Source organism: Buteo buteo, chromosome 10 (genome assembly GCF_964188355.1).
Source record: "Buteo buteo chromosome 10, bButBut1.hap1.1, whole genome shotgun sequence".
NCBI lineage: Eukaryota > Metazoa > Chordata > Aves > Accipitriformes > Accipitridae > Buteo > Buteo buteo.
The window spans coordinates 11,240,962-11,267,908 of record NC_134180.1 but is presented as its reverse complement, the minus strand read 5'-3'; the positions used below and the strand labels follow the sequence as shown (position 1 = coordinate 11,267,908).

The following is a 26,947-nucleotide window of genomic DNA, read 5'->3' as shown; positions in this document are numbered from 1 at the left end:
CAATATTGGCCCTTGCAGTGAGCACAGACTGCTCGCTTGCTTCTGGAAATATGGAAAAGCTACCTGGCATTCTTTAAAATATCACAATCTGTGTTAATTTGGTCAAGTGCTTTTATGGAAGACGAAAAGTCCCTAGAGTGTAATTTACTCTTCTGAATTGTGCTGGCGTAAATACTGCAAAATATTAGAAAGTTTTGGTAGCAAGAGGGCTTGGGTAATTCTGATCGAGGAGCAAAGTCTCTGTGCTTAGACAGAGCATGCTAAGTAGATTTTAGGAATTTTTATACTGGTTAATATACCCTGGAAATTGTTCATGAACTTCTCAAATTCTTTTCATGTCAAATATGAAAGCTGCAGTATTGGGTAGTTCGAGATTACTGACTGGAAGGCAGTCTAACATAAAAATGGCTCTTCCAGGAAGCACAGCAACTCCAGTAACATGGATTAAAATGAGCTTTCTGGGTATTTCAGGGTAAAGTGATGGCCTGCAAACACTGCAGTGAGATTTTCAGTAAGGAAGGGGCACTGAAGCTGCCTGCTGTAAGCATGGAGAATAAAGGCATAGAAGTAGATGATGAGAAGGATGCACTGAAGAAGCAGCTGAGAGAGATGGAGCTGGAACTCGCACAGACCAAACTGCAGCTTGTGGAAGCCAAGTGTAAAATTCAGGTATGTGGAATCCAAGTACAGCAGGGCAGTCTCCTTAACCTTGTTGTGCTCAGTCCAAAATAATTCTGAATCATGCAAAGAAATTATTCCAAAAGGGAGCATGTACCTGTACTGCTGTATATCTGTGAACTTCCAGAACGATTTTGTGTCTTTAAAAAGAAAAAAAAAAAAAGAAAAGAAAAGAAGTGAGGATTTATTTGTATATCTAAATATCTTCTGCTGTTTCAGCAATTTCAATCTGTCTTCTCTCCCCAGTGCCTGGGAGGTTGCAAGGAAAGTGCTGGATTGCAGGGACTGAGTTTGAGGATGCTTTTTTGTTAACTGGTTGGTTTTTGATCAATTCTGACTATTCTGCTTTCTTAGGAGCTGGAGCACCAGAGAGGAGCCCTTATGAATGAAATCCAAGCTGCCAAAAACTCTTGGTTTAGCAAAACCCTGAACTCTATCAAAACGGCCACAGGCACGCAGCCACCGCAGCAGCCTCAGCCACCCCTGCCACCCAGAGAGGGCAGTACATAGTTCCAGCCAGACCCGATACAAGAGCACAAAGAACAACACAACTGAAACCCTGGAGGATTCTTCCAGTGGTCTCTCCTCTTGGGGAAAGGACAAAAGGCAGGAGTGCAGGCTTGAAGTGAAATTCTTCGGTGTTTTTCATTCATTCTGATGTGACCCTTTTCAAAGGGGGAAAAAAATAATTCCTGTTTTATGTTGAATTCTTACTTCCCAAACTGCCTTGCTGAAAGCCACGTTCTGATAACTTCATACTTTTACACTTTATTTTATATGACTAGATGTTAAATAAATACTTCAAAACTAGGTCTTTAATACATGACTAATTATTCAAAATTATTTTTATCTTGCGTAGAAGGTTTTTTCTTCTTCTGGAGAAAGACAGAGAATGGAAAATGTAAAGTACTGAAGCATAATCTCTTCATAGAAAGCACAGTGTAATAAGTACTAGTGTGTGTGCGGGTGTCTAGGATAACCTACGCCCTGGGACCATCTCAGAAGTTTATCGCAGTGACTGCGTCCTGCAGAGAAGCACTTTTTGTAAAGCTTAGGCCATAGCAAAGATAGTCTTATGCTGTCTTGGCACAATTGTTTATGAGCTTCCCTGATAATTTCTTAGTTTTGATTGTTTTTTTTCTTCAGAAATGCAAGTAGTGCAGTTCTTTGTAGCATTGTTGTTTAAAGGCTATTTACAGCCAAACTGGAATTTAACATAAAGTTACCTAGTTCCCTTTTTTATTTCATGTTTATACTAAGAATTCCAAGAAATAATTCCTTCCACTGGGATAAAGGGAAAACCGTTCAACATTTATTTGATGTTTTTGCTGAGAAGCAGAGTGAAGACCTTGCATAGTTTTGACCTTTTGTAAATCCTGTGCAATAAAGGGTAGGTTTTATGAATAGAAGTAATGAAAACCTTTCCCTGGGTCTATATTCTAATTCTGAATTTGACACAGATATGAGGTATCAAATAAAAAACCCAAAAGGCTTGTGCTGCACTGATGAATAAAACATCACAGAAGCAAGATCTGTTTGCTAGAAGTATTTGGTTAGAAAATGCTACGTTGGTATTACTTATTTTTATAAAAACAAACATTTTCAAGTGGAATACAAAACCTAGAATTTCCTGTGGGGTAGACTTCTCTGATGATTCCCAAGGCTGTCTGGTTCTTTTATATCTCTTAAGGTAAGAAAATTCAAAAGCATTTGTTTTGACTGAACATAAAGTGTTTATAGAAATACTTATTTCATGGAAAATTAAACTATTGCTTGAACTGATGGAATATTTTTTTAATTATACCTGTCATGTCTAAAGATGGTCTTGCAGGTAAATAACATTGCTGGACTAAAGGTCATGTATTAATTGTTCCATTTACAAACTTGTTCCAGGGACATTAGTCTGTTTTGATCCTTTTTTTTTTTAATTCTAAGGAATGCCATATCTTGTGAGTTTTGTACAATAAAATTTAATGATACTCATCTTGTGCTTTGTTGTCAAGCATAATTGTGAATTATTTTAAACAGGGTAGTACAAATTTAATGTTACCTGTGCCAAAGGAATGATTCTGAAAGGCAGTCAGCTGTTTGAAGTAGAGATCAAAATATAATCACTATCCTGACACAACTATCCTGCAACAAAATTCGCCCTTCTAAGAGTAAGGGGTTGAAAATTTTGAATATTTTAAAATGTACCTGCAAGAACAGTGATTATCTGGAAATATTAATACAGTGAGAAAAAAGGGGGGAAAAAGCTGAAGGAATTTCTTTTGCAAATATTAACAAAGATCTTTTTCTCTGGTCACTTTCGTGCTAATATTTGCATAAATGTTTCCATTCTCTTGACTCTCTAAACCTAGCATTAGTCATTCACTTACCAGTTCCACCTCACACTCAAAATGAACTGCATAATAAATTTGAAGTGACATTTAAGAATACCCGGTGAACATCTGATTGTTACATTTGAGAGTACTGTGCTGATGCGTGACACTGACGGTTTGACAAGTGTCCGAATTTCTCATTTCATTTACCTTAAATCGTACTTAGAAGTGGATTTAAAACCTTGACTGGAACAATGCAGTAATAATAATAATAATAATAATTTTAAAAAAGGGTAAGACTGTGATTGCCTGAGCAGCTGAGTTAACGTAACAGCTCACTGCTGCTCAGATATCTCACCCCTCCAACTCCCTGTTGTACAGTCATGTCCCTTGTCCTTGTTATGGCACTTAATGGAGATGATTAAAAACAAACAGAAAAGAAGATGTGGGTGGATTCTTCCCCCCAGTTAGTCTTTTGCCAAAGTAATGAGTTAAATCATCTCAAAGGGTCCAATGAGTGCAAGTGGATCACGTGAGTGGGACTTTCCCAGTTCATCAGAAAAGAACTGTTAAGTAAACTCACCATGTTTCACGGAACTGGCTTTGACACAACATTGTCTTTCTCAGTGTAGCAGCTCTCTGACTTTGGAAGTTGAGTTTCTGTGACAAAAACATGTTTGCTACCTGCTAGCCATGATGATTTCACAACCTTGTAGGATGGCAGCTAGCTTACATCAGCAAAAAAAGTTTCAGAAGGCAATGGCTGCATTATCACTCTTGGCAATGACATAAAGGCAGTAAACAATTTTCACCTTCCATCTGTAGATCCAAGGTAGCATTTGTAGCAGTGGCATTTGGAAGAGTAATATTTATGTGGAAACTGCATCTTCTCAAAACTACTGAAAGAATAAGAAAATAGCTCTATGGCATTATCTTGATGAATAAGCATAGTTATATTCAGAAACAAGAAAAGGAGCGAGACTGCAGGATTAAGCCATGCAAGCTAAAATTCTACCTGCTGACTATACATGCTATTGGTAAACTTAGCTTCCTGTGAGAAAACAAATCTGGGTTTTAATTAGCCCTTTCAGCAGTACGTGACAGAGCTACGTGCACACGTATCCCAGACCAACTGATCTGTCGGGGATAGCTGGCTCGTTGTTCTAGCTTTTCAGCAGGAAGCATCATCAAAGTCTCACTGAAACTGTTTATTTTCGCGTGGCACTGGAACAGCTAACGTAGCTCGTAAGTTTGGAGTGATTCGTATTTTTTTCCTGACTCAGTATTAAACTATGTGTCCACATCAAACATGTTAAAAGTAACTTGAATTTCATAAATATATATGTGGAACTAAATCTTATTTTTTAATTTTATTGAGAATGCACAGTTCTGAAATAAAGCCTTTACTTTGATTAGGGACAAAGCTCCAAAGAATATTTTTAGTACAACTGTTTTATCTTGTTGGATTCTAATCTGTTCCTGAGATGCCCAATATGGAAAAAAAAAAAGTACTTTTTTTTCACTTTGAAAAGAAGTTGGTTTTACTTTGATTGTAACACTTTACAGGATAAATGAAGCAAGGCTGATTTAGTTACATGGTACATCTGTGAACTAGTCTTGTATTATCTTTGTGAGTCAAACTCAATATTCTAAAGTAATAGGACTTATTTCACTTAGTTTAACAAATTCTAAATGTACCCGGAGAGAATTAAAAACAACAAAACAGAAAATATCATGTGTGGTGTTAATCCAAGAAACTGCAAAGTCCCTGAGGTCCATATGCATTAATGCTTAGTAAAACCAGTCTCAGGAAAGGTAGTCAGCCGTGTAATCACTACTGCCACCTGACAAACACATCCTTGTCCTGCCCATTAATTAGTATATAATTTGCTACAGCTAAGTTAAATTGCTTACATAGGTAAGCAATTTTTTTCCTTGTTAGACATTTTATAGGACTTCTTTTAGTTGGCCCTTGAAATTTCTTTTAAGATAGACACTTTCATTTGTGCCATTGTGTTAAAAACAACTCAAAATAAAAACAGCCATTTCCAAGGGGAGCAAGAGATAGAAAGTCAAGAACAGCAAGAATTCAGCCCCTTGACAAAGCCTGAAGTATCCCCTTGACTTCAGAGTCATGATGTCACTTGCTGACTCAATGTGGCAATTTAGGAGTAAATAAAAATCTGAATTTACTGGCACTGAAGTATCAAAACTTGGAAGCTACATAAGTCACGCTTTCTCCACAGGATAAAGGTAGGGCTGTTCCCTTCCTTCTATTAAGTAGTTGGAGTGAAATCCATGAAACTACTTGCATGTGTGGGAGAACTATACCTCTTATTTTGATTTACCACTAGACTCAGGGATAACTGGCATACTTCTGCATAATCTAATAAGCCTAAATACCTTTGACATTGAAAACAGAAACACTCTTATCTTACAATGCTGGTTTTCTTTCAACTGCGAGGGAAAACCTTGGTACATGTTATTGTCGGAATGTGAAGATGAGGGCAGAGGTTTTTCTCAAGACTGAGGGACTGCTCTGGCTGACAACCACGCCTCTGTTCCAGCTGAACCCTCTTGTGCAAACAGCTGGCTGCACTAGACCTGTAACGCTGTGTATACCCAGGGTGGTGAGTATACACAGTGCCGGGTATCACGTTGCTCTTGCAAACACAAAGGCTTGAACTAAATTATTTTTCTGTCTATTATGCTAATATCCTACTGGGAGCTGTCCCATTACCTCCTTCCAAGTAATAATACAAGGGAGACACAATGAAGCCCTCAAGTTAGGACCTTTCAGGTTAGGTTTGGTATACATCACAGCAGCCTTTAAAACTGGGCTAATCTAGAGATGGGTTTTGGGAAATTCAAAGAATTTGCAACAGGATAAATAATACTCAACATTGATCGAGATCCTATCTTTCCCAAGTCAGAAGTCTACATAATTTATTGCAGGATTGTGACTTAACACGTACAGGTTAATCCTCCAGGATTACAGGGCTGTCCATTTCTCCTGGATTCCAACTGCTTTGCTACTGAATGTATTTCATGCTATTTTTACCTGAAAAAGAAAAAAAAATATATGGGTAGAGAATTAGGACATTACTTCCTCTTATTTTCTTATTTAGTGGGACTTGCTTTTATTTAACCTGTAAAGGAATATATATGTATCTTTGGAAAACTATATCTTATATATAGAATAATATATAGGAAGCTGAATCACAAGGGGATAAATACATCAGAAGGATTTGGTATCATAAATTTCATTTATGATTTGATACCACCAGAATCCTGGGCTGTACTAATTTCCTTTCAGTTTCTCTTATTTTTGTATTTTATATAATACATGGATGGAACTACCAATGCAAACAAGAGCATATGTTCTCAGATTTTTCTCCAGATCCCAGTTCCCTCCTTCCAGTAATCCCTGAGTTTGCGCTGCTGCTGCTAACACCTTCAAAAGCTGTGCCAGGAGCTCTCTTAAGCTTTGGGAACTGTTGCTTTCCTGTGGAAGAAGATTCTCTGGCTTCTCTGAACTGGGAAAAGATGGCACATGAATGCAGAAAAGGGTCTAACCAAGCATGATCCAGATCCCTCAGTGTCTGCCATTCAAGGGGGATTCACTTCAGCACATTGAAAACAGCAGCTTCAAAGCTCTGACTCCATTACAGTGAAGTTTTCCAGGTTTGGAGTTGCATTTGTTACCTGCGTGTGTCCCAAGTTCGCAAATCCTAAAGAGTGAGGAAAAAAGAGCATCATAGCGGTATCAGACTTTTAACTGAGAACAATTCGGTACTGCCAGTACTTGTGTAACAAATCCACGTATTATATAAAGTATAATATGGAAATATAAGTGTAATGCTTGTTATTAAAAGTGCAATTCAATGTACATGGTCACAACAAATGTTTACTTTTTTAATTGTTACAGAATTGTTTGGATCAGTACCTTGTTATCATTGTGTGAATGATGCCTTGTAAAATAAATGGAAATGCAAACAAAATGGGAATAAGGTGCTTATTTTCATAAGCCATTTACTTAAGAAACAGCTTCAATCTGTTTGCAATAATAAACAGCTGCTGTGTCAGGTTTTCTGATACAGTTCACTCCAGCTGGTTATTTTCAAGCAGCACTATTGCACTAGGACACAGTGACTTGGCAGACCAGCTGTCCAAAATGTGCGCATGCTACATAGCTAATTCCAACCCATTTATTAGGATAATGTACTCATTCAAAAGGGGTAATCTGTTCTGAAGGAGTCTGACAGCCAGGTGCTGTGCTAGAGAGCTAATGGGTGACCCTGGTCCTCTGCTCCACGTGCTAGTCTGAGGTTTCCAGCACAGAGAACGTAGTGGTAAATATGCTTTTCTTGAAGGTTGTTGATATATAGCAATAGGGCAACAGGAGTTGTTGTTAGGGACTTCATGCTTCCCTGAAGTACGCAAGAGGAACAGGCAAGCGAGCCATGAGGCAGCATGCCTGAAGGGAGAGACATTGGGAGCAGAAGGAAATAGCAAGAAACTGAACACTGACTCGTGTAACAGAGAAGCATGGCTGAGCAAGAACAGGACAGAGCAGAATTTACAGCAGTCAAAAGGATTCAAATGCTTTATAAAACCATTTTTCCATGTGAGCAATTGCTCTAACATTTCTTTTTTATTAATTGAGATGAACAGCCATTGTTCCCAGATGACTGGAAAAGCACACAGCGTTTCAGGGGAAGATACGAAGGCAAAGAGGTAGAAAAGCTGAAGATTAAGTTTACCAGACATAACATTTTGTATTGATTTACCTCCCTATCACTATCGCAAGACTGTTTTTCATCAGTTGCTATCAATGCCTGCAGGCAGAAGCAGGAGGAATGGCTACTACGTGCTAGATAAAGAAGCCACATCCTTTCAAAGCCCTCTCTGACACTTCCCCCCACCCCGTCCCTGTCTCTAGAGTTGATGAGCACTGAAGAGCACTCTGCACTGTATTTTGTCTGCCAGCCAGACTAGACCAGCATCTTTCAGCTGAGTTTCAGTACTCCTACTAACTCTAATCCAGCTCCTTTTCCCCTTCCTGATGCAGGAACTGTTCTGATTCTTCTCCCCCCAGAGAAGGCCTGCCACTTGGCTCCTTGTAAAGATGCACAGAAGAAGAAAGGCTGACAAAGCCAAGTTTTCTTCTGTTCCCAGCCAGGGGAGGATGCAGCATCCAGCTGCTACTGCAGCTTTATGCAAAGGAGAGCTGTGTGAACTTGTTTTTACATTACAAGAGTGACAACTCTTCCACATGGAAGCTGCCACTCAAGTGGAAGTGCCACAGCCACCAAAAAGCTCCTGATTTAAGGAAACTAAATATAAACATTGGTTAAAAAAAAAAAAAAACTCAAGAAAAAAAGCAAATTACAGGCTCACTTACAATTGCATTTATGTATTAGTGAAAGCATTTTCTCCTCTAACCAGAAATTAAATTATAAAGCAATACCAATTTAAACTCTAAAACTGTGAGCACTTCCTAAGATAAGACCACAATTGAGAGTGGAGAAACTCAAAGATTAGTAGCTAAGGAAAAAACACAGAAAGTTTTTTCTTGTTTCAGTGGCTGCTCAACAGAAAGATCGTAAGGAAACAATTCCTGAATAAGCAACTGCCCTTAACCAATTAAATAACCATGCCGCAGAAGTAAATTCCAGTTGACCATATTGTATTTTTGAGATAAAACCAACCAGCCCAGCTTCAAGTGCTATTCCTGAAGATGGACAGGCTGAAGCTCAGTCCTATGAACATTAAACATAACCATGGTTAGTTATGCAGATCTTTCCTGACACTTTCTCAACTGCAGCTCTTGAAGCCCTGGATCAGAGAGTTAAAATAAATGCTTCAATACAAGGTCTGTTAAAACAGCTCTGTGGAAAGCAGACTGGAACATAAATCCTTGGCTTCTGGTTTTCTATGAATTTACCTTCATCCAATCTATTCTTCCCTCCCTATCTCTAAAAAAAAAAAATAATAAAAAAATCCCATCTTTACAATAATTCCTGGATAGTCACTTTAGAAGACAAAGAGCAAAAAACCCTAAGGCCATACATCAGCAAATGAGCTGGCATTCCTCAGGAAAATAGACGTTATAACTGGCACCCTCTTTTAGAGACGTCTGCTTTTTAAACACTTGAAGGCCTGTATCCTGCCTTGGGTTCCATCGTTTACAAAAAACACCTGGAGGCAAACGCTGACTCTCCCACATACCTGCTTACATAAAGATTGCCATTACTTTTTTTTTTTTTTATTTTCCTTTGGGAAATTTTAATGCCCGACTGCGACCCGGGAATATAGAAACGCTTTTGTTGTTGTTCAGTACGCTCCTTTAGTAACGGTGGTGAGAAACACCTCGCTATACTTTTTTTTCCCGGGCACTCGGGAAGGTGATTTCAAGTCTCCTCTGAAAGAGTCACGATCGCGGTCGCAAAGGAGACCCGCTCGCCTCGGCCGCCGGCTCCCAGACCCGGTCGGGGCCGGGAGGAAACCCGCCCGGCCGTGGAGCCTGTCAGTCGCCGCCTCCTCGGCCTGCGGCCTGCGGCCTGCCGCCCGCCCCCTCAGGGCGGCAGTAACGGCCCGCTAACGGCCGCCGGGCGCGCGCCCTGCCCCTCAGGGCCCCGCGGCGGCGGGAAGGCCCGTGGCCCCGCCCCTCGGCCTGGCCACGGGGCTGCTGGGGGGGGGTGGGGGGGTGCGCGTCGCCATGGCAACACCGGCGAGGGGCGGGGCAGGGGTCGGACGAGCTGCTCCGCTCACCCCGCGGAATAGGCGAGGCTCGCGGCGCGCGCCCGGTGGCGACGGCGTGACGCCACTTCCGCGGCGCGGTGCGTGGGCGGTGCGGGAGGCCGGAAGGTTCCAGAGGGGCCGTCGGAGCAGCTGCCGCTGGGGGGGTGCCGCACGCGACATGGCCGCAGCGCGCGAGGAGGTGAGCCGCGCCCCCCCCCCCCCCCTTCCTCCGCGGGGGGTTCTGACTGGAACCAGGGGCTAACGCCGCTTCGCGCCGGCGGAGGCCGCGGGCCAGGGCCAGGGCCCGGGCCGGGCCGTGCGGTGCGATGCGGCACGGCGCGGTGCGGTGCGAGTGGCACTTGGCCTGGCCGCCGTCCGGAGGCGTGGGGCCGGGGGGCGGCCGGGAACCTTCAGCCAGCCTTCAGCCTGAGCGCTTGCTGAGCGCTGTCGGTGTCTCTCCCTGAGATGACGCTGTGCGCATTGAGCAGAATCCAGGACCTACCGAGGAGCTGTACCAACTGTCAGACTTGTACCGGTTCCCCTTGGGGTTTTTTTTAGCTGATGAAAGCTTAAACTTTGAAATATTTACTGGTCGAGAAGCGAAAACAGGAGTGGCCACGGGATGAGGAACGGATGGCTTCATGCTTAACGGGGTGTAGAGGGAAAGGAAACCACTGGCTTTATAAACCTGAAATTGCTACATCTGGGAAATTTGAAAGTGTCATAACTGAAAGAGCTCAGCTGTCCACCTTGAGTAGAAAGACCTATATCTAACACGTATGTGTGATCTTTTATTTTTAACCAGTTACAGAAAGATTTGGAAGAGGTTAAAGAATTGCTTACGAAAGCGACGAGGAAGCGACTTCGTGATGTCCTGATGACAGAGAAACATAAGCTAGAGCTAGAAATCAAGAATCAGCCTCCACCGAAGCCAAAAGATGCAGCAGAGGAAGAAAAGTCATCTCTGGGAGGGTATACAGTGAAAATAAACAATTATGGTAGGATTACTTTTCTGAACGCTTACTAGAGCTCCAGCACCTCTCTGAAGAGAAGGCAGGGTGGCATTAGTGTGAGTTACAGTTGCCACTTCACATTATAGAGAAGCCTTCTTAAGTGTTTATTTCATACTGGAGACCCCACTTTAAAAGCTACCACGTGCTTACTGTGCCATCCTAACTACAGTGTGTATCAGTTCAGTTTGTGTGGTAGTACTGGTGGGATGCATTAATGATCCCTGTTGTACCACCTAGTGTTTTTCCATTGCCTAGTGCTTAGCAGGAATGAAGGAGTGAGCTTTGGCTTCTCTGCTTTCCATGTAGGCGAAAGGAGAGGGAATTGCTCAAGATACTTGTCATGTGGGGAGCAGGGTAAAAAGTGGGTCAAGGAAACTGCAGCAAAAGCAGACAGCTACCTCTGACTCCCCCTGCACAGACAGGATTGCTTTCCTTTTACCTGAGCTGATATGTGTTTTTTTCTCAGAATTTGCAGGAATTAGGGAACAGGGCTACATGTGAGGGCCTCCTTTTGCTCTCAAGTTGTTCCCAAGTAATTAATGTCTTTCCCTTACCCCTGTGAAGATTGTTTCAGTAAGGTACAGATCCTAGTCATTGCTAGGGAACTTTGCAGAGGCGGTTGGTATGGAATACGTGAAGTTTATGGAGGAAAGGTAGGATTTAATCTCTTTTTTTCACTTGCAGGTTGGGATCAGTCAGATAAGTTTATTAAGATTTACATCTCTTTAAATGGAGTCCAGAAGCTTCCAGCTGAGAATGTGCAGGTGAATTTTACAGAGAGGTGAGTTCATCTTGTGGCACCAGGCCACAGGGGAGAGCATGGATCAAGAACACTATTTGAAATGCAGAAATGTGTTGTGTTGAGGATCAGCCTGTATACCCCCCCCGCCCCTTTTTTCTTTTTTTAAACTTGAGCAATATTAGCTTTTAGTAGCACTTAGCACATACCCTTAAGAATAGCTCTCCTTAGAGGGTATCGGGGTATTTTCATTTTACAAATGCTTGTTGCCCCTCATCATACTTGACAGGACATGTAGTGTTAGCCCTGTTTTTTGGTGGTGATAGAACTGAAGTGTACATTAAGTCCACTTTTCCAAGGTTGTGGGAGATCGGTAAGGTAGAAAGAACCCTAAAGATCTTGATTTGTTGTGAAGTCTGGACAGGTCCTTTTAAGTTCTCAGTATTAAATCCAACTGAAGATTTGAGGCCCCTGAGAAGAAAGTAATTCAAGCCTGTTAGCATGCTTTCCAAAAAAGTACTTCCGCTAAAAAAGGGGCTTTCGGACATTGTTTTTGGTGGCAAGGCACAATAGTCTTACAATGATTGGAATATTTGTGCCCTTCTTCCCCCACTTTCTGGTTCCAGGTCGTTTGATCTGCTAGTGAAGAATCTGAATGGGAAGAACTACACCATGACCTTCAACAACCTCCTGAAACCCATCTCTGTGGAAGGCAGCTCTAGAAAGGTCAGTACACCTCAGCTGTTGAAGGTATTTAGGTCCCTCGCAAAGTACCGTGTTCACTGCCTGACTCTAGTTCAAGAGACTCGGTGCTAACCTTCAGTCTCTCCCTTCTGTCTGTAAAGTCTCTTCACTGTGAACATGATTCTTATTAATCTGTAATTGTCATAACTGTGGAATTATTCTCTAGGATCCATGGGCTCCTATTTCAAAAGATCATGCCTGGATATTGTATGCTTTTTTTAATAGCTCTCCAACAGGATTTCAGAAATAATTAAGCAGAAAATTCCACTAAGCATCCATTTGCATACTTGTGCTTTTAAATACCTCTGAGAAATTCTTTGTGATTTTAAGGTCTAAGAGACTTGTCAGCAGACTGAAATCTTGGGAAGCTTAAATAGGCTTAATACCCAAAGCAAAGTCTGAAATCTGCTCTGCCTGTGTAAGGGTGTGTTGCTCTGGAATTGAACACTAGTAACATTTTACTGCTGATGACTGCAACTGGTGATAGTGTCCTTACTGTGCTATTTGTAGCACCTTTCCGGGCTTAGGGATGTGTCACATACCTTGTGCGTGTTCTGTGAAGTTGTGCGCTGTGCTTAGTGACATCAGATGTGAAGAAATGATGGTTCAATTTGAAATTGCCCTAAAACTAGGACAGTGTAAAATTAAAACAACTGAAATAAATGAGGGTGATGCTTTGGTGATTTTTAACACAGTGTAAAAGCAAGCAGTGGTCACATACTTGGTAAGCTAAGCTAAAGCTCCAGCAGACTCTTGTCTGCTGTGGCATGCAGGAGTTCTTTGTGAAATTCAGGTCAGGATTGCAATTAAACAGGCTTTGCTTGTAACTTGCAAACGTATTGCAAGATTAAGCAATGCCCTAAAACTAGTTTCTTATCCTTGGAGAAATAAGTTGGGAGAGCCTCTGCCTGAACTTAGTATCCTTGGAGAAGTCTAGTAAATATAGCCACCTTTTACCAGACAGTTCTGGGTACTTCTAACATCCTGAGAATCACCAAATGGTGTTTCTGCAGCACTGTATGTTCTTCTGTACTTCTTAGTAGTGTACTAGTATCATAGTAATCACACCATTTAAATTGTCCACAATGAGGTTAATACTTTGTACCCCAAAGCTGAGTATGTACTATAATTTCTATATGCTACATAATAATCAATAGCCAAGATAAATGGTTCAGGTTTTTGTGAGCATAGAAAGAGGTTTATGTTACAGCTAACCTTATTCATTGTGGTTGTGACTAGCATCCCTTTATGAAGCATTCTAAATTCATGCCTTGCTGTTCACCATACAGATAAAGACGGACATGGTCCTTGTGATGTGTAGGAAGAAGCGGGAGGAAAAATGGGAATGTCTCACTCAAGTGGAAAAAGAAAGCAAAGAGAAAGAGTAAGTGTCTCTTCAACCCTCCGTCTTGTTTTCCATTTCTTGTTCTCCACATTGCTTTAGGACTGCCAGGAGAGTAGTTCTGTACTGTACTAACTGTGCAGTCAGACTGTGAGCATCGCGGCTGGGGACAAGCCCCTAAGATGTTTGAGAATCATTAGGTTGGGATTTTTTTGGTACTAGTAGAACCGGCAGTGGAGGAGATACATTTTGAGTAGCTGTTTGCCACTCTTCTGCTGTTTTATTGCTAATGATGAAGGCTGCATCATAGGAAATAGGCTAGATAAGACCTGCAGTGAGAGTAAAGGTAATTAACCATTTAAAGATTCATATCTATTTTGATGGCTGCATTCATTGCAAAGACTGCTCTAGTGAGGTTGACTTTTTTCAGGTTAAGTGTATATTACACTCTGCAGAACAGGTCTTTGCTTACTTAGATAATCATGCAAAAAGTCTCAAGCTAATTTGTGTCACTTCGAGTGCTTGGGAGCAATCCTACAAGCATCTTAGGCACTGGATATATAAGGGTGCTAAATTACAGCAGGAAACACCTGGGGACAAAAGACTTTATATATATATATATTAAAAAAAAGTAGTATATAATAATTTTATTTTACAACACACACATTCTTATCCAGAAAAGAATGTGTATACCCACCTTGAAGCATGGAAACGCTCACTTTTGAGAAAGTGATGCCTGCCAACAACTATTAATTTTGTGTATGTTTGGAGGATGATTTGCTAGAACTGATTAGTCCTAACTAACCATACCTGAGTTTAGAGCAAAAGTACCATCCCCTCTCAAATGACATCACTGGAAATAGAGAAGGTGACTTGACTACTAATACACGTTGCTGGTGGGACACGGTCATTTTTTTAAACCTGTATCTTGTGCAGAGAAGCCCTGCATGCTGCCCAGCCTGTCACGATTAGTATTGCTGCCTTATTCCAAGTGTTGAGGATTTACAGTATGGCAAATGAGTCACTTCAGAAATACACCTCATGCTTGTGTGTGTGAGACTGGTGGTTAGCCCCGTGCCTGAGGAACTTGCTCCCTCTGCTGATCTGTTTTGATCTGCATGTTTTTAGATACTAGTGCAGCTGCAGCCTAACTACCAAGAGGATTTTAGAAAACAGGATAGAGAGAGGCAATTTTGCCAGAGAGGGCATTATGTATAGTCTGGTAACATGGGGTGTGTCACACCCAGGTGCTTCCCACGTGGGTAGCACCTTTTGTCAGTGTCCTGGTTTCAGCTGGGATAGAGTTAGTTGTCGTCTTAGTAGCTGGTATGGTGCTGTTTTTGAGTTAGGTGTGAGAAGAATGTTTGATAACACTGACGTTTTCAGTTGTTGCTAAGTAATGTTTAGTCTAATGTCAAGGATTTTCCAGCTTCTCATGCCCAGCCAGTGAGAAAGCTGGAGGGACACAAGAAGTTGGGAGGGGACACAGCCAGGGCACCTGACCCACAGTGGCCAATGGGGTATTCCATACCATGTGACATCACATCTAGTATATAAACTGGGGGGGAGTAGGGGCAGGGGGATCACCGCTCGGGGACTAACTGGGTGTCAGCTGGTGAGCAATTGCGTTGTGCATCACACGCATATTCCAATCTTTTTATTATTACTGTTGCCATTTTATTAGTGTTACTATTATCATTATTAGTTTCTTCTGTTCTATTAAACTGTTCTTATCTCAATCCATGAGTTTTACTTTTTTTTTTTTTTTTCCCTGATTCCCTCCCTGATCTTACTGGGTGGGGGGAAGTGAGTGAATGGCTGTGTGGTGTGTAGTTGCTGGCTGGGGTTAAACCACAACAGTCAGTTAACTTAATTGAGAAAATTGCTTTGAAATGCAAGGTGTTAAAATGAGTCAATTAACCTCTGGAAATAATCTGAAAAATGAGAAACAGAAAATGCTGTTTGGGTTGTGAATGTGGCCACTTCCAAGAGTTCAGTGTAGTTGTTTTTCTATCTTTATTCACTTTTCATGTAACGGCACAGATACTAGCACTTTCTCTGTGTGTTATATTCTGTTCCTGCTTCCTAAAATTAATTTTGGGTGGTGCTTCAAAGGTCATGTTTACTGCAGAATGCTTCCCATCATCCTTAGTGGGACAGCTCTAGGTATACTACTCAACTTGCACTTAGTTTAAGGGTACTCTTTAGGATTCTCCCTACTTGGAAGCTGACTGAGGCGTGACTGAAGACTGTCAGGGTCTGAAGACTTTGCCAAAGCAAAATCCTCACTGTTACCAGGATGTTTCAAACAAATACTAGCATGTAATTTTTTGCACAGAATCGTTGGATATACCTGATCTTCTCATATATATGTCTTGCAGGAAGGCTGCCTATGACACCTCAGATCCTAGTGAAGGGCTTATGAACCTTTTAAAAAAGATGTATGCAGAAGGGGATGATGAAATGAAGCGCACCATCAACAAGGCCTGGGTTGAAAGCAGAGAAAAGCAATCCAAAGGGGACATACCAATGGATATTTGAAAGTATTCTAAGGGCTGCCTTAATACTGATCTTCCATGTGAGACATGCTGTGCTGCAAAGATCATTGTTTACACAATCTTCTTCCAAGCAAAGACAGTCATTTTCCATTTCAGGTTGGAGAAAATATTTAAATAAAATAGCTTATAAAGCATTTCCTTCAGTCAAGTGGTTCACCATTTCCTGAAGAGTGGAGCATAGGTATATCCTTATTGCTCCTTGAAAAAGCATCTCAGATGAGTGGAGAGCGTTGTGAAACTGAGAACAGGATGTGAAAGAAAATGAATCCTAAACTAGGATGGGTCAAGGCCTCTCCATTGCAAGTGACAGTTGTACCCATCTGGTTGCTGGGGCTAATGTCATGCTCGCTGCATGGGATATGGTTTTTTGATTAATGTGGGAAAGTATGTTGAACTGTAAAGCATGTCACAAAGGGAGAAACGCTGAAGAAAGTAGAACCACTGTCTCAAGCACTTGGTAGCTGAGCAGAAACAATATGGTGTTAATCCTGTGGTATTAAAATTTTGTGATTACTCTCAGAAATTAATTACTGGCTGTTTAACCTTTTATGAATTTTGAAAATGAAAACAGCTCTTTAGTGCTATTTGTGACCGCCCTGGGGTGTCCTTGAGGCGGCATCAGTTGCAGGAGGGCAGTGAGCTACTGATGGGACAGCAAGTTTGTCCTGGCTCTAGCAGTGTATGAGGAAAAGAAAGACAAGTTCCACTTTCTCCTATCAACTTTAAAGGGTTTTAAGGTAACAGAGTAAGAAGTATATTGAGAGAGCTTACACTCCAAAATTTGACTCAACTTGGGGTGATGGGTTGCTGTCAATTTACTGCCTGTGTGGCTTCCATCTGGTGGTAGCACAGTTTTACTTGGCCTGTTCACTGCAGCCTCTCAGCCCCACTGCTATGGAAGGGGACGGAGTAGCCGTTTCCCCTTTACTGCCCTGCTTTGAAGAAGAGTACAGGGCAAACATGAGCTTAGCAGCAGGCTTGTTGTTATTGTTTCCCTCCTGTTTCCTTCTCCTGTATTTCCCAAGGACAGATTTGTTTGATGTTACCTTATGAATTAAGGAAGTTATTACTCTACTGTTACAGTCTTGACTAGGACTTACTTGCTACCTTGTTCTTAAAGCATTGGACCAAGAGCTGCACTACAAGCAGGAGGAGATAAATACTAGCATGTTGTAGTTTCTAATAGGTCCTTTATCCACTTTGTCTGCTTGTTAATATACATGTTAAGTCTGCATAGCAAAAGTATCTAAACTTGAGGCCATGTTTTATTTTTAGTTCATGCTCACCCTTGTTCATGGCAGAATACCACTTTGCCCTGTTGTGCAATTTCATTTATGCTTTTTACCCATATTACCATGGTGAACTTACCATACGGTGGCAAAAAAACTGCTTAAACGAGCCTTGTGCTGTATGTCTTTATTTCTAATGTTGCCCATATCACAAACCTCAGCTTAGTTCTGCAAGGATCAGGTAGTGAACATCTTCCCTCAGAATAAAACCACCCCGCATGCAGACCAGTTTAGTGGAGTTATGCTGCTTCTTGTCAGCTGATACCAGTCACAATCCAGTAAGTAAGTTTAATGAATCAGCATGGCTTCTCATCCTTCCCTTAATAATTTGATACTGATGATGGACTTCTAGACAGGACAGTCTTGCTTTAATTAGTTGAACACACAAACTGAATCTGTTTGTGTTTTCTGCCTGGGTGTATATCCATGTGGTGATCTACCACATAGCCCTCTGTATCCCAGACATCTGAGCATGGTCAGCAAAATGGCGGAAAACAATTCTGCTGAGCCTCCAACGCCGCTTCACCCCCCGAGGGCGGGATGTCAGGACACACCTATTTCGGATCCTCACAGGGCAGCTGTCCCGGGGCAAGTCAGCGATCTCTTTATCAGCCACTTCCTAAAACAGAAGACCACAGCATAGAGTTTATCTGTGTTCCCCAGGATTTTGAGGAAGCTTATTGCCAGACCTCAAAAATCTAGCTGTAGAGTAGGTACCACCACAAGCTTCTCTACCACCTCACGAGTATGCTTTGCTATTTGATAGGGAACTTTCGCCTGTCTTTCTCATTTGACCCTTTCTTTCTGGGCATCCTAACAGTGAACGTAAAACAATCCACATGAGACCCGAAGTTAACCTTATTACAGACTAACAACCTCAAGCCAGTAATTATAGTTAGTCAAAATCCACTTGGCTTTGTCCTTGTTGCAGGGTGGGCTAGTCCTTTAAGATGAGCTGAACTTAAATCTATGTTCTGTATTAACTGCCTTCCCAGGTAATATGCTTTGATGTCAGTAAAAGGAATCTCATGTAGTACACTTTGGAAGGAGCTACAGGCAGAGGAGGACAAGTCAAAGTGTCTCTGTTCTAATGAGAAGGCTTAAGAAATCTCTTTTCTACGTACAAGAGAGCTCAACAGTTTTCAGGAAGCACCAGGTAGCAGCAAATGGAATTTCAGAAGAACAAGTGAGCTCAGCAGGGAAATGCAGCCTAAAGGAAGTCACTTGAGGCTAGGTAAGCATCCCCAACTGCAGCATTCTTAATATATTATTTTCTAAAGGACAGAAAGGCTCAAAAGAATCCTGTGTTCAGTCATGGTAGGAAGTCACAATTGGAGGTAAAAGGAAGGTCTGAGGCTGGACTACAAAAACTCCCATTATGCTGCCGGAATGCTGAAAAGCAATAGTGTAAGGCTATCTTCTAAAGGGATGTTCGCTTTCAAAGGAAGACAGCATCAAGAGAGCAGCAATGTGACTTTCAACTTCAGTAACAGCAAGGTCAGTAGGACTTCTTATCTTCAGAACATATTTCAGTTACCCGTTTTGTCCAGTCACACATCTGTGTATATAGCTCTACCTATACACTCTACCTAGCACAGCCAAACACTTACAGTGTTTTTTTGACCCATTTTATTCATAAAGTAGCCTATGCTTTCAGAGAAAACTCGTAACTTACTTTTTTTAAGACTTTAAATTTGGAGCCCAAGTAAGATTTTGTAGGGGAGGAAAAAGTTACTTTCCTGGAGTCTTTTTCTTCATTCTAACTGCTGCTATAATTTAGTGACTTCAAAAGGTGACAAAAGCAGCTGAGGAATACCAAAAGCAAAGCGAGTTGCAATCTTTTTTTGTTTGTTTTGTTTTGTTCTGTAAGGACATCCAACACAAACTAGACTTGTCAAGAGAATGGTAAAGTTAATATATAAAAGCAGATTCATACACTTTCTCTCCCAGGATGTGTAAGTGTGAAAGGATCTCGCCACAACTAGCCATGGCCAGATCAAATACATACAGGAGTATTTGCAAATGTTTTTAATGCTTAGTAAGGAAGGCTGAGAGCAGGGCAGTGAATATGTGCATTTTTAAGAACAGATCTAACACCCAGATCCGATGCAGCTTTTACACGCTTGTAGGTCAGGCAAGGAGTAAAATTAAGTATTTCCCATTGAACAAACCAGTGGTTTTGGCTGGATCAGGCTTCCAGGTTTTTAAATAAGCAAAAAAATCTAAAGTTTATTTAGGAAACTATAAGACTAACCATGTAGTATCCCATATTATCAGAAATAAGGAAACTAGCTTTCTAAATGTATGTTAGTGACAGCTGTGGGAAAAAAATGAGACTTCATCATATGCAGTGTTACATATAGTGCTTACATGAGAAGCGCTATTTTAAAAAAAAAAAACACAACCCAACCCACACAACCTCTAGTCAGGCGAATACGCTGTTGTTGTGAACACCCCCAAAGGCCAGAGGCTCTGAAGACGCCCGGGCACTAGTGGTAACTATGCGATATGATGTGATTCTGTGCTCCTGAGTTAGGAAAACGCAAGCATTTGTGACCTGGCATGGCTGCTCGGATCTGTCAAGCGGCCACTGTGGCCCAGCAGTAGGAGCTGCGCATGGACTCGTGCCCTGCCCAGGCTGGGGCACAGCTGCAGGGCAGCTGCCCGGTACCTGCAGCTCCTTGGGAAGGATGGTGTTCTTCCGGATGGCGTTGATCCGCAGCCTCTCGTCTGCATACTCGTACGCCAGCTTCCTTCTCTTGACATCCCGCAGCATCCTCCAGTCCACGTAGTAACTCCGCACTTGCCTTGTGCAGGGTGAGGGGAGAACCTAATTTAAAAAATTAGGTTTATAATACCCACCTGTTGCACATACAGTCTGCCCAACTCAAGAATGACTTATTCCCATAAAGGTCTCTTTTGTCAGACTTTTTCAAATTACTCCCTCGCAGTGCAGCTCCTGCCCAAGAAATGTAACGTACGATCCAGCTTAGCTCACGGAAGCCAGCAAGGAATCTGCGATACGGCAGACACCAATAACCGAAGGTACACCCACACCCGCGTCGTTCCCGCCGCCGGCGAACCCCGGGGCTCAAGCCAAGTTTGGACTGACGCGGGGCCGAGCCCGCCACCGCCGCCCCCAGCGGCCTGATAAGCCCCGCAGCCCCCTCGCCGATCCCTGCCCGCTCCCCGGCGCCTCGGCCGGGCGGGACAGGGCCCCGAAAGGGAAGCGGGGAGGAAGCCGCCCTGACCTGCCGAGCGGCCCGCAGCGCCCAGCCCACCGCGGAGGCCGCCATCTTCTCAGTGCGACGCGACCGCGCATGCGCCTAGGCCCGGGGCGGGGTCCCGGGCTCTCGGAGCGTCCCCCTTCGTGGGTCCGCCGGTTCGCGTCCCGGTCCCGGTCTGCACCAGGCCGGCCAGGTCTTCGCTCTCTCCATCCGTCCTTTTGCAGTGACACTGTACTTCAGTGCCTTGGCGGGGGGGGAGAGCCCAAACTGGTTTAGAGGGCTGTGCTGTATATCCCGGTGTCGGTGTCAGCCTCGGTCGCACCATCCGTCATTAGAGGGAGCTGGCAACTTCCACAGAAACCTCAGGATCCGACTTTGGGTGGACCAAAAGGATCCTAGTTGGGGAGGAAAGTCTGTAAACATGACAGGGAAAAGAGGCCCACCAGGAAAATGCGATGCAGAGACATCACACCACGTTGTGGGGACTCTGTCCAGAAAAGCACGTTTGTCCTGTATGCATGTCGTTGCTCTGTACTAGGTTACCTGCCAGCTGCTTTCTAAATGTGGTTTTAGTTTTGTGTCTTAAGAGTTTCTTGGTCGGCTTGCTCATCACCTAGGACTATTCCTAAATTTATATCAGCGTTTTGCATATTTTTCAACTCATGAATTTTGGATAAGTTACAGCATTTTGCAGACAAAATTGAATAATCATAAACCTGAACACTGAAAAATATATGGGAAATTCTGCTTCTGTTGTTCTTAGCTGCCCTGTTGTTCGATGAGAGAAACTGTCCTGTTCTACTGACTGGGACTTTGCTTACACAGTGTTTACAATAAGTCTATGTCCTGATTTCAGGGAGAACATCTATTAAGTTTTTGATGTTGAATTAACCATTTTGATTGAATTTTCCATTTATATCAGCTTGTTAGCTACATCCAAAAAGTCATGCAAGAAGCTGGATTCTCTCTCAGTTTGTCATGCTGCTTGTTGTCCGTGTGCCAGGCATTTTACTTAGATGCCTAGTATATTATACTGGTCCTTGAAGTATGTGGGTGTAATCTGGAAGAAGTGGCCAGATTGGCAGGCTAATGCGGTCAAGTTTTATTATCTATGCTGCAGTCAGCAGCAACAGCTTCCACAGCAACTTACCCATCTAGGCTGATTGTGCAGGTGATGGTAATCAGTGGAAAGAGGCCATTTTTAGTGCTGATGAAGTGGTTAATTCTCCCCAGCCTGTCCAGTTTCTGGTTGCCTTGCCAACCCAGGTGTTAACTACCCAGATGGTTTTTGTCCTGTGTATGTGACAAGCTGAAACCACTAATACCTGTTACACAGAGGATTAAACTGGGGTAGAGGGATAGCTATTTTCACCTCTCCTTGCTTTAGATGGGTCTCATGAGTGACAGAGAGGTGAGATGCTTGTCACTGGCCTCATTTCCCAACTCTATGCTCCCTTCGTACTTGAAGAAGCTGAAAGGCTGCTCTTAAACTTGTGTGAGGGCCTGTCTGTGGAGGGAAACTGCAGGAGCAGAAAGGGCTCAGCCTGCGGGCTGCAACCCTTCTGTGAGCATCCGGTTCAAAACCCAGGCTGTTTGTGACCGTGCTTCCTGGTGATGTGGTGTACTGATGCGTAACTGGCTTGGAAATAGGTTTCTGGTGTTTGCAGGGAGACAGAATTTCAAGCTTTGTTCCCTGATATTATTGTCTATAACTTGCTATTTTTTCAGCTTGCCAGCTGGTAAAAGCAATCTGTAGAATATCAGCAGAGCAAATAAAGTAGGGAGCTGGATGTGATCAAAGGGGATTTGGATGTTAGAGCATGCATATGTTTCTACAGTATTTTGTTCCACTTCCCCTTGGTCTCTCTGTGTTTGTTAGATGGTCCAGATGGGCGAGAAACCAGTGAGTGTGGGAAGGGGAACTATTTCTCCAGCCAGGGCTGGATCCCTCCCTTGCTCAATAGCATCACCTGTGTAATCAGCACTCTTCTAGCTGTGGGGGTGGGACAGTGTGTGTTGTCTTGCAGCACTATCTTTCCCTTTCCGTAACAGGGTTGCCCAGGATGGAGTGTTTGGTGCTTACAGCTTTAAAAAAATACAAACTAAGTGAGAAAGCATGGATCCCCAGTGTAAGTTAGTGGTATTTGTAGTGTTCAGTGTGGTAAGCACGCTATATTTGACTTCACTCCCCGGTTGCAGCGACTGAGATTGGCAAGGGCTAATGATGCATGTTGATAGCTCTTAGGCGGCTGCTGCTGTCTTCAGCTCCCTCAGCACAGCTTCTGGTTGCAGTAAAGCAAAGCAACTGGTCAGAATCTGAGACATTTTCTTAGCTAAAAACTGGGCTTAGTAATGCACATGGTTAAAATAATCGTGTGGGTACCTTAACAATGTCTACAGCATGTAATTTGCTATAAGTTCTCAAGGGTTTGGGGTTTTTTTTTAGTATTGTGCTGGATAAGGGCAGCATTGTGTTTAACTACTGCTGGTTTTAAAAGGTGTTTTATTTACTTTCTGTGTTACTCCACCTGAATTTCACATTATTGATACTACAAATGTGCTTGTCAATACATGGGTCCAGTGATAGTTTTGGGATGTTTGCTGCCAGATTTACAGCGTTGGAAAGACTTTCTGGCTTTTGACTAGAAGCAGAGCATAAAATGAATAGGACATCATTCTTTCTACTGGTGTGCAAGGCTGATACTGAGTAAGGGAATCGCTCCCAAACCAAGTGTGCTCCTTAGGTGGTTTGAGGGAGGGAAACACCCCGAGGCCTCTATTGGTTCCTTTCATCTTGCCCAAGGGGACTTAAATTCACTGTAGGGACTGCTGCTGTCTTGCAGCTAGAGTGGGAAGAAGAGAGAATTTGGTGACCTTTCAGCTTGCTCAAATTACCTTTGCAAGTGGTGGCTGCACCAGAAGGGCTCTGAACCAGGCAGCTGAAAGTACTTGAAAGGTAAGAGAAAAGTATTTTTACTTCCTTTGAGGTTCCTGTTGTTTGTTCTGAATGAAAAACCCAGCCAATTTTTCTCTGACTTCCTATAGCAGATACCCTCTAAGGCTTTAAAAGCCTTACACAAACATCAATAATCCTGTATTATGGGCATGCATTGTTATTGCAAAGCATATAGTAGTATTCAATGTCACTCTGTTTTGAAAGGCTTAAGCTTTCCCAGGTTGTCTCCCCCAACCATATGAAACCACATACCTACCAAAGTAAATGGGAGTTTTGCCTTTGGATTTAGTGGAGCTAGGGTTTAACCTAGAAGGTAATTATTTTAGAATGCTTGTTCCTAGTAATTTCCATTTTAGGTTCTGATTTCTGTGTGACAATAGTTGTTTTAAAAGCCCTTCCTTTTGTCATGAGATCATACTGGAATTTGATCACACATCTTATAATTGCAACAAACACTCTCAGTAATTGTTCAGTACTTTCTCATCCAAAAACTCTTCCTATGCCTTCTAGTGCACCTTTTCAAAGACTCAGTGGTAGAAGCCAGTAGAAGTTCTTTACCATCTAAAATAAAATATATCACTATTTTCACAATAAAAGTACTTCATTGATTATACTGTTTATAATAAAAATGTCATCCATTGCATAAGTTGATCAAATACAGGAAATGCAAAATTTTTGAGCTGTGCAGGCAACAAAACAAAGATTTGCTTCAGGAAAGACTGACTTAAAATGGAAGTTAATGATTTAACAGAAGCTAGGTCATTTGTTACAAAATGCATATTTATACTAACTAGCAAATGTGCAAATATATTAAGCCTCTCTGCACTTTCTAATGAGTGTGTAGGATTTCAGAAGCAATCTCTCATTCACATATGAATAGTTAATACACCTTGCTTACCAGACATTGCAGAAGAATTAGCATGAAAGGAAAGGTAAATATAAGGATGAATCTCAAAGCACTGTATCTATCTGGCTGATTATAATTCTGTTTTTCTATTTGTTATTTCAAGTCATCCCAAACTTCTGTAGCATTAGGTAAGTTTCATTCAGTCTGGAAGTAAAAAAACGTAGATGCTTGCAAAAGAAACAACCTTGCTAAATTAATCGTTGCATTTTTTTATTGGCAGTCATTGGTTGCATTAATTGCACAAAGACTGCATAATATTGAAAATAGAATGCTGGCTGACTTCTGTGACCAATACCACAGAAAAGAAAGTCTGATGCAGAGCCTTCTAAAGCAGATGAGATTTGGTACAGTAGAATAGTTTCACCACAAAAAATAAAGACAAACAATCCAGCTGGTTAAACTAAATTATACTTATGGAAAGTCTGTAAAATTAGTAGCTTGTCTCAGCTGAATGCTTAACCAAGAAAAATACGTAAAGCAGAAGGAAAATGGGCTAGTCTTCTTAGCATCTGAGTAGTATCATCATTTGTGCATGTTTTGACGCTCCCTTCATTTTTGTCAGACTGCCACCAAATAGTAGCCCTCGATGACTGAGTTCTGCTCTTTGGTGCTGCTGACTTGTGATGTTCTTTATTGCTAAAAGTGTTGCAAGATGTAAGCAGTGTGACTGTATTCCAGCTTACTTGGAGATGAGCTGGTTTATCAGCTTCTGTGCTGCTACATCTGCTTCTGTATGTGAGAACACGGCTTTGCCATGTGCCTCTGCAGGTGCGTTTGCTTCTCTCCACAGGCTGCTGCTACACGCTCCCCTGCTGCCACGTTGTCATCTCCATGCTTTAAGCAGTATAGCATTCTACAGTGAACATCAATTTGCGGGCAGAGTGCATGATGAATGTCAATCACTGATAATGCTTGTGTCTCCTGAGCCTAAATGCTACCTTCCTAGTATTGGTCAGACAGGTCTGTTGCTGTTGTTCTTGGGAGTTAATTGAAGTAAGTGATGGCTGTTTGGATATCAGCAGAGCCCTTCTGTGAACTTCCTAAGAACTTTCTGACATGTCTTCTAATATTTGTTTTTCTTTTTATGTTCCTCAGGAAATCTCCCCTGGCTTTAAGATGGCTAAACGTGCCGATTTTCTAACTTGGCAGTTAGGAAACTGCCAGCTCTCATTTCTCTAGTACTGTGGTACAACTTGGCAGCTTCTGTTCTAGCCCTAGTGTGCAAAATGCTGTGCTCAAAAAAATCACACAGTCTACTCTCCCTTGGTACTTAGAAAGCTCAGGTTTCAGCCCATGGCTCCTTTCACTGTGTGTCCTTTTCTTCTGGCTACTTGTCTTAATGTGTGTTGCTTCTACCGTTGTGTTGTATAACTCTTGCTGCTTGCATATGTACATAGTCTACTCTGCCCCATTTCTCAATCTTTGATCTTATAATTCTTCCTTCCTCTTCTGCAACCTGTCTGGAGCTGTCCTAGACCTGCTTTTCCTTTTTCTTGCGACTTCAAGTCCCCCTTCCTCTCCTCAGTCCCATCTCCATGTCACCTGGGTGGCACCCTGCTAAGTATCTACATCTGTGTCTTTATCAGCTCTTGCCTTGACAGAAGCAGCTTCCAGTCATGCATCTCCTATGGCTGATGGGGTGCTAGCAGAAGATAATACTGTGAAGGCCTATACCCCAAATATTCAAACACTGAGCTGTAGGATGGAAAAAGACTTACAGAGTTAGATCATTGGAGTCTTTCACATAAATACTGTAGGTTACCTCCAGCTTTGATCATCCCATGCTTTCCTCTGCAAAGGTTGGAAAGATGTGAGCAGGGCTTCTTCCATCCCTTTCCTTAGCACAATATTCTGTTCTAGTAGATCTAACTGTTAGGCATTCTTTCCTAAAATAGTCCTTGCCCTTGTCTGCTATTATTGCCAGTTATATGTATGACATGATATTCTCCATGAAGAATCAGTTAAACCCACTCTTTTTAACAGCAGGGGAAAATCTCTTTATTACATGATGAGGAAGCCAAAAAAGCTGTCCTCTTTCATTATGCTTGACAGAAATGCTTACATTCAGGAGTTTTTCCTCCTGAATGATCTCTAAGACCAGGAAAATCTGAGATCAATTTGTGGTTCCCACGAAGCCCTAATTAGTAATGACATCATGTTACAACCCAGAATGCTATTCAGCACTTGGTGCTGAGCGAAGAGATTTTGTGCATGTGTCTATTTGAGATGGTGGGGTGGTTTGGGGGACTCATCTCCAGGGGTTTGGAAATAAACCCCACAAAACGAAGCTTTTGGGATTTCCTGCAATGGACTATGATGAGAATCCATAGAATTTGGACACTAAATTTGTTCAGAGCTTTGAAGCAGTCTCATATGATTTGATGTGTTTCAGAAGTTTGCAAAGCAGAAGAAGACAGGTATAGTTTCTG

The 26,947-nt window shown here is 42.3% G+C and overlaps 4 protein-coding genes across 11 annotated transcripts in view; 3 read left to right on the top strand and 1 right to left on the bottom strand.

The window, feature by feature from the left end:
- Positions 1-2,668, top strand: part of RABGAP1L (RAB GTPase activating protein 1 like) — a 262,912-nt gene extending 260,244 nt beyond the window's left edge. For all 7 annotated transcript variants that reach the window (XM_075038616.1, XM_075038614.1, XM_075038615.1 and 4 more), the window contains 2 exons: positions 472-669; positions 1,033-2,668. In XM_075038616.1, coding sequence (XP_074894717.1) covers positions 472-669; positions 1,033-1,188 — 354 coding nt within the window. In that variant the 3' untranslated portion in view covers positions 1,189-2,668. The remainder of the gene's footprint in view (positions 1-471; positions 670-1,032) is intronic.
- Positions 2,669-9,829: 7,161 nt separating this feature from the next.
- On the top strand, positions 9,830-17,539 carry CACYBP (calcyclin binding protein). Its single transcript, XM_075038623.1, has 6 exons — positions 9,830-9,942; positions 10,549-10,741; positions 11,441-11,537; positions 12,122-12,221; positions 13,529-13,623; positions 15,963-17,539. Exons 1-6 carry the CDS (start codon positions 9,922-9,924, stop codon positions 16,120-16,122), a joined length of 666 nt encoding a protein of 221 aa, XP_074894724.1. The 5' UTR covers positions 9,830-9,921; the 3' UTR covers positions 16,123-17,539.
- A 301-nt stretch (positions 17,540-17,840) lies between these two features.
- Positions 17,841-20,767, bottom strand: MRPS14 (mitochondrial ribosomal protein S14). Its single transcript, XM_075038624.1, has 3 exons — positions 20,680-20,767; positions 20,100-20,258; positions 17,841-18,047 (listed from the first exon to the last, which is right to left on the bottom strand). The coding sequence occupies exons 1-3, from the start codon at positions 20,722-20,724 to the stop codon at positions 17,865-17,867; spliced, it is 387 nt and encodes a 128-aa protein (XP_074894725.1). The 5' UTR covers positions 20,725-20,767; the 3' UTR covers positions 17,841-17,864.
- Positions 20,768-23,509: 2,742 nt separating this feature from the next.
- Positions 23,510-26,947, top strand: part of TNN (tenascin N) — a 31,347-nt gene continuing 27,909 nt past the window's right edge. For both annotated transcript variants that reach the window (XM_075038613.1, XM_075038612.1), the window contains exon 1: positions 23,510-23,611. The gene's annotated coding sequence lies outside the window, so the exon portion shown is untranslated. The remainder of the gene's footprint in view (positions 23,612-26,947) is intronic.

What these genes read in the sequence shown, in the direction of transcription:
- CACYBP (XM_075038623.1), top strand. Translation starts at nt 9,922, where the DNA reads ATGGCCGCAGCGCGCGAGGAG. An exon ending in TGGCCGCAGCGCGCGAGGAG is followed by an intron (nt 9,943 to 10,548) that starts GTGAGCCGCGCC and finishes ATTTTTAACCAG; the next exon opens with TTACAGAAAGATTTGGAAGA. An exon ending in CAGGTGAATTTTACAGAGAG is followed by an intron (nt 11,538 to 12,121) that starts GTGAGTTCATCT and finishes TTCTGGTTCCAG; the next exon opens with GTCGTTTGATCTGCTAGTGA.
- MRPS14 (XM_075038624.1), bottom strand. Translation starts at nt 20,724, where the DNA reads ATGGCGGCCTCCGCGGTGGGCTGGGCGCTGCGGGCCGCTCGGCAG. An exon ending in CGCTGCGGGCCGCTCGGCAG is followed by an intron (nt 20,259 to 20,679) that starts GTCAGGGCGGCT and finishes TTTTTAAATTAG; the next exon opens with GTTCTCCCCTCACCCTGCAC. An exon ending in TCCTTCCCAAGGAGCTGCAG is followed by an intron (nt 18,048 to 20,099) that starts GTACCGGGCAGC and finishes CTTCTGTTTTAG; the next exon opens with GAAGTGGCTGATAAAGAGAT.